Source organism: Lipotes vexillifer, unplaced genomic scaffold (assembly GCF_000442215.2).
Source record: "Lipotes vexillifer unplaced genomic scaffold, Lipotes_vexillifer_v1.1 scaffold1329, whole genome shotgun sequence".
In the NCBI taxonomy this organism is placed as follows: Eukaryota; Metazoa; Chordata; class Mammalia; order Artiodactyla; family Lipotidae; genus Lipotes; species Lipotes vexillifer.
The window spans coordinates 425,505-431,742 of record NW_006797566.1 but is presented as its reverse complement, the minus strand read 5'-3'; the positions used below and the strand labels follow the sequence as shown (position 1 = coordinate 431,742).

Genomic DNA, 6,238 nt, shown 5'->3' with positions numbered 1-6,238 from the left:
CCCCCCCCCCCCCCCCCCAACGCCAGCAGTAAGCCCAGGAGCCCTGGAGCCTCCCCAGCGATCCTCCGTGCCCCGGGAGGCTCTGCGTGGGGCACGGCAGGGAGCGCAGCTTGTCTGACGGTATCTGGGGCGGAGGCCAGGACGAGGCCCCCGCCCTGAGTCCCGGCAGCTGCTGCCCCCGCTGCCTGACCCGGCCCGCTTCCTGCATGGCCTTCGGAGACCCTCATTACCGCACCTTCGACGGCCGCTTGCTGCACTTCCAGGGCAGCTGCAGCTACGTGCTGGCCAAGGACTGCCGTGGAGGCGACTTTAGGTGCGCAACTCCCTCTGCCTTCTCCCTGCCCCCTTACACCCGTCCCTGCTAACCACTGCATCTGGGCCTCCCACGCCGCAGCGTGCACGTGACCAACGATGACCGGGGCCGGAGCGGCGTGTCCTGGACCCACGAGGTGGCCGTGCTGCTGGGAGACGTGGCCGTGCGGCTGCTGCAGGGCAGGGCGATCACGGTGAGTAAAGCCAAGGACCCGGGGAAGGTCGGTCCTGCGCTTTCCTCTCCGCTGTCCCGACGTCGCTCCTCCTCCCGCCTCCCTTCTCCTCCAGGTGGACGGGCGCCCCGTCGCCTTGCCCTTCTTGCAGGAGCCTCTGCTGTATGTGGAGCTGCGGGGACGCACGGTGATGCTACACGCCCAGCCGGGGCTCCAGGTGCGGCCGGGGCGAGTGGGGTGCAGGGGAGCCTCGGGCCTGTTCAGGTGTCTGTATCTGTAGAGGGAGTGGGGATACCAGCTACCTCCCAGGCCAAATGAGGCCACAGAGGTGAGAGGGTTCTGCTGGATTCTGAAGGGAGAAGAGGAATCAGGGTTAGAGACCTCCACGTGTGATGGACGGAGTTCTGAGCCTGGTTTGCGATCTTGGCTCAGCCACCCACACACTGGGGCTCTTAGGCCATTACCTTAAGCAGATCCTCTCTGGGCCTCAGCTTTCCCATCAATCAAATGGGGGAAGGCTTGGGAGGGTGGGCAATGTCAACTGCCGTCTCCTGGGTGGTTTCAGAGATTTCTTCCAATTCCCATGTCAAAGAGCAGTTCACTCCCTGGCCTCCAGCAACAAGCACATTTGTAAATTCATAAAATAAGGCTTGTCTACTCTTATGATACAGACTCTAATTATGCTTTGTCCTCGATAATGCCTGAATGCCCATGAGAGAGTGACTCTCTGGAAGAGGGTTGCACTTCATGGGGGCGCCGAGTTCATGGAGGATGAGGGGAGAAGGTGCCCTTTTGAGGGAGCTGTGGGTGGCTCTTCATGTCTTCTGTGTTTGCCCAGGGCTGACAGGGCAGGTACCTACTTGTATCCTCCCTTCCAGGAGACACCTCCACCTGTCCATTCTCCTCCCCTACAGCAGGGGGCGTGCTGACGCCGCCAGGATCGGCACTGGGCTTCCTGGGGCCCCTGCCTTTCCCCACTCTCCAGTCCCAGCCTCTCTGCACAGGTGCTGTGGGATGGGCGGTCCCAGGTGGAGGTGAGAGTGCCTGGCTCCTACCGGGGCCAGATTTGTGGGCTCTGTGGCAACTTCAATGGCTTTGCCCAGGATGATCTGCGGGGCCCTGAGGGGCTGCTCCTGTCCACTGAGGCTGAGTTTGGGAATAGCTGGCAGGTGAGTCACACAGGAGCTGGGGGGCAGGGGGAGGCACAGTTGAGCATGAATCTCAGAGCAGCCTTCTGGTATGGAAAGGGAAGTTTGCACACAAGGTGGGCTTCGGGGCTTTCAAGGAGTTTTGGGGACTTCTTGCCTGCTATGGTGCTGGGGGAGGCAGGATGGCCTGTTGAAAGCGGTCTCATCATCTGAATCCCCAAGCCCTGCTTTGCTGCTCACGGACTGTGTGACCTTGGACAAGTCACTTACCTGCTCTGGGCCTTGGTTTGTCCATCTGTAAAATGGGAACAAAGGAAAAGTAGCTGATGCTTCCTTTGCTGTTCTTATAGGGAGGTTTATGAAGCTAAAACAAAATATTTGGTGGAAAGTGCTTTGAAGAACATAGCACACAAAGGTCGGCTGCCAGTGGATGGTGCCATATAGAGCTGCTTTCCCCACCTAGGTCCCAGAGGGGCCAGGACCTGGTCGGCCCTGTTCCAAGGGCCGTGAAGTGGATCCATGCCGGGCAGCAGGGTACCATGCCAGGCGTGAAGCCAATGCCCGGTGCGGGGTGCTGAAGTCCTCCCCATTCAGTCGCTGCCATGCTGTGGTGCCACCAGAGCCCTTCTTTGCCGCCTGCGTGTATGACCTCTGTGCTTGTGGTCCTGGCTTCTTGGCTGACACCTGCCTCTGTGACGCCCTGGAAGCCTATGCCAGCCACTGTCGCCAAGCAGGGGTGACTCCTGCCTGGCGGGGCCCCACGCTCTGCGGTGAGGGGGCAATGCCCAGTGCGAGTTGGGGGAGGTGTGACACGGAGGGCTCAGGTCTGGACAGCGTAGGTACAGGGAGGGTCACAGGGGGTGGGCCTGGTGACTGGAAAGTGACTCTGCTTTCCACTCCACCTGCAGTGGTGGGCTGCCTCCTGGACCGTGGCTTCGTGTTTGATGAGTGTGGCCCACCCTGTCCCCGCACCTGCTTCAACCAGCATGTCCCCCTGGGGGAGCTGGCGGCCCACTGCGTAAGGCCCTGTATTCCCGCCTGCCGGTGCCCCGCAGGCCTGGTGGAGCACGAGGCCCACTGTATCTCACCCGAGGCCTGCCCCCAAGTCCTACTCACTGGGGACCAGCCACCCAGCACTCTGTCCAACCCCAGCCGGAAGCCCCAGGGGCCACCCTGAGCCAGGACGACACCGACCAGGCTTCATCAGGCTAGAAGTCGCCCCTCGGAGAGAAGCTCCCACACTACCCGGGCATTGGGAGCCTGGGTCTGGGCCCCGCAAAGACCCCAGCCATGTGGAGTCAGAAGCAGTAAACTCGGGAACTGCCCTAAGGTTTCTCTGTGTGTATGTGTGCCGCCTCTGGGTGCTGCGCTGGTGGTGTGGGCTCTTTGGAACGTGGGGTCCAGAGGTCAGTGTCCCCAGAGTCAGGGCGGTAGCAGCTGTGGGGTGGACCTTGCCCACTCTCTGTGCCTGCATCTCTGGGCTGCCCCTACCTGCCACACCCTGGTGCTGCCTGGGAAACCCTGCGATGGGCAGAAGGAGGACCCAGGTGTCCTGGTCCCAGCCCTGTGTTTACATGTAGCAGGCACGGCTTGTGGCCCCCGTGTGCGGCCCTCTGTGGGGCCCTCTGTGGATCCATGTGGAATCCTGCAGGGGCTGAGGAACACTGGGAGGGGGCTCAGTGCCCACATGGCATCCCCCTTTCCTTGGGGATATTGAGTGCTCAGGCACCTCCTGGGCCACCCTAAGAGCTGGTGACACAGGGACCCCACACCTGGGTGGGGAACAGGAGAGACAATGTTTCTGTGATGACATACAGACACATGTGATGAAATACACACACACACACCCCTCAAAAACCCAGATAAATACATGCATGTATCCCTCGTGTGTTCGCAGCTACACCCACCCCTGACGGACATGTGGGCAGGGGACACACATGTGACTTTCAAAGACATTCTTATAGGGGAAATAACATGGGTTTTGAAATAGGAAAAAAAAAAATCTCTTTCTTTGACAAGAAAAGTCTCTTTTCAAAGAGAACTGTATTTTGAGTTCTCTCGGCTACCTACCAGCTATGTGACCTTGGTTTTTTTAGGGACCTTAGCTAAAGATTGGGGTTGGGGGACCCTGGCATTCCAACAGGGAGTGAAGGGAGGGCGTTGGTTCAGCCCAACGCCCCCCACCCCCACCCCCCGCCTGCTTGCTCAGCCTGCTTCCGCTGGGGCCCCTTTCATGGAGCGGTTACAAAGCGGCAGGCAGGCCAGGCTGCTCATGACCGCGGGGGATGCGAAGATTACAGACCATCACGTATGTCTGTTCCCTCCCCTTGTCATTACTTCCACAAACCGTGTCCTCATCTGCTGTATCTTGTGTGTTGCGGAGAATAAACAGAGCATGGACAGCTTGGAGCAAGCACTAGGGAAGCGCATTACTACTCACACTCTGGACCACATTTTCGCAGAGCCTGTTTCTCATGCTGTCTGTCCCCAGATGAGGGAGACAGTGCCATGTGTTAGGTAGGACAACTTACTCTCTGGGGCCCGGTTTTCTTTTCTGTGAAATGGGGATGAAAACGATACCACCTACTTCATAGAGTTGCTTCAAGGAAGGATTACGTGTACGTAGCATTTTGTGTGCTGGCATACAGTTAGTTGTTGGGAGCTGCTGCCTGTATTGGGCATATATCACATACCATATAATGCAGTTGCAAGCTTCAGATACACGGTTGACATTTGAACAACACGGGTTTGAACTGCACGGGCCCACTTATGCTCAGATTTTTTTCAATGGTAAATACTACAGCACTACACCATCCCAGGTAGGTTGAATCCTTGGATATAGAGGGCAGACTATAAGTTATATGTGGATTTTTGACTGCAAGGAGGGTTGGGCCCCTAACCCCCGTGTTGCTTAAGGGCTAACCGTATGTATAAAATAGATGCTCATTTGGGACTGCAAACACATGCACACGTCGCTCTCTATCAGGGCCACAGTCCTCACCCCACACTGCCACCCACGTGGCCAAGAAACCTGCATCAGAGTCAGGTTTCTCTGAGACTTGGCTGAGGCCCAGGCCCTGGCTCAGATGTCAGGGCCCCACATTACTGAGCCCAGGAGCCTTTGTCTCCTCCTTGCGCCTGTCCCCAGCTCCTCATCTTCCTCCTCTCTCCAGGAGCAGCTGGGGGAGGGGAGGGGAGGGGGGTGGACGTCCTCCCTGGCCCCCTGCCCCATGGAGCAGGCAGCCATACCTGGGGGCCTAGGGCTCCCCTGTAGCCCCAAGCAGGCCTTGGCCCTGTACCAGCACCTCTTCCGGTGCCCTGCAGGCCTGGGCCAGCTTTGGGCTGCCCTGCAGCAGGTGAGGGTGACAGGGCACCGTCTACGAGGGGGCAGGCTCCCCGTGGGGTCTGACTCCACCTTGCCTCCCCAGGTGGGAGATGGCCGGACCTGTCCCTCAGGCCTCAAACTGCCCACCATGCTGCTGCAGATGGAGCGGAGCCGGCGGGCCCAGGAGCAGGTAGGCGGCCGTCGGCCAGGGAGGGTGGCAGAATGCAGGGTGCGTGCCCGCTTACATCCTGGCACCCCACCTTCCTGCAGCTCCTGTGGGATTTGGAGCTGCTGACCGGGGCGGGGCTGGGCCTCTCCTGGCCCCCCTGGGCCCAGTTCTGTGGTCTGAGGGACCAGGCCCAGTGTGCGTGGAGCCAGTGCAGCAAGCCCCGTGGTAGGACGGATGGGGGCTCTGAGCGGCGGATGAGTCGGGTGGGCTGGGGTGTGGCTGAGGGCGGGGGCGTCAGTGAAACACTGGGGCACTTGTAGTGGTTGAGAAGTGGAAGGAATGTGGGTTCTGGAGACAGATGGATCTGGGTTCAAATCTCTGCTCTGACGCTCCCTGTGGACCGTAAGCCTGTTTCCTCAGCTACAAGATGGGGAAGATAATAGCTCTTTTTCAGAGCGCTGCTGGGAGGATTGTGAACTCATCTGTGTAAAGGATTTAGCACCATGCCTGGCATACAGGACCATTCTGGCTTGCTACCATTCCACAGTGAACTATCTTGGTCAAATCAACAGCGTGGTGACACCTAGAAGCCTTTAGACATGGCTGCAGCAAGGGAGGAAAGCAGGCCTGGCGGGGCCCAAAGGGCAGAGGCACTGATGCCCAGGGTGCCCCAGAGATGAGACCCTGAGCAGCCCCAGGCCCAAGCCCCTCCTTCCGGGGCTGGTGGCTGGTCCCACCCTTCTAGGAAGGAGGGCGCTGTGGTGACTGGGAACTAGGATGTGCCTTGAGTCCCGGCTCAGCCACCAACTGCCTGAGGCCCTTTGGGCAGGTTAGTAGCTTGTAGCAGGAGGGGGTGTTAGTCATGACCACTCAGGAAGTATCCAGCCAACACTTTTAGCCAAGACTGCAGTCTCATCTGAAGGCTTCAGTGGGCAGGAGGGATCCATTTCCAAGCTCCTTCACTTGGAGGGGAAGGTGGGGGTGTCACACAAGGGCACAGATGCCAGGAGGAGGGATCACTGGGGGCTGTTTCAGAGGCTTCCTGCCACATTGGGGGAAGATGCACTGTAGACTAGGGTACCCCCCCCAATCCTTCCAGAATTCCAGGCTG

The 6,238-nt window shown here is 59.2% G+C and overlaps 1 protein-coding gene across 1 annotated transcript in view; it reads left to right on the top strand.

The window, feature by feature from the left end:
- Positions 1-2,810, top strand: part of KCP (kielin cysteine rich BMP regulator) — a 24,888-nt gene extending 22,078 nt beyond the window's left edge. Inside the window, 6 exon segments of the mRNA XM_007469727.1 lie at positions 141-313; positions 395-506; positions 601-702; positions 1,490-1,654; positions 2,097-2,403; positions 2,542-2,810. Coding sequence (XP_007469789.1) covers positions 141-313; positions 395-506; positions 601-702; positions 1,490-1,654; positions 2,097-2,403; positions 2,542-2,810 — 1,128 coding nt within the window.
- The last annotated feature ends 3,428 nt before the right edge of the window (positions 2,811-6,238 follow it).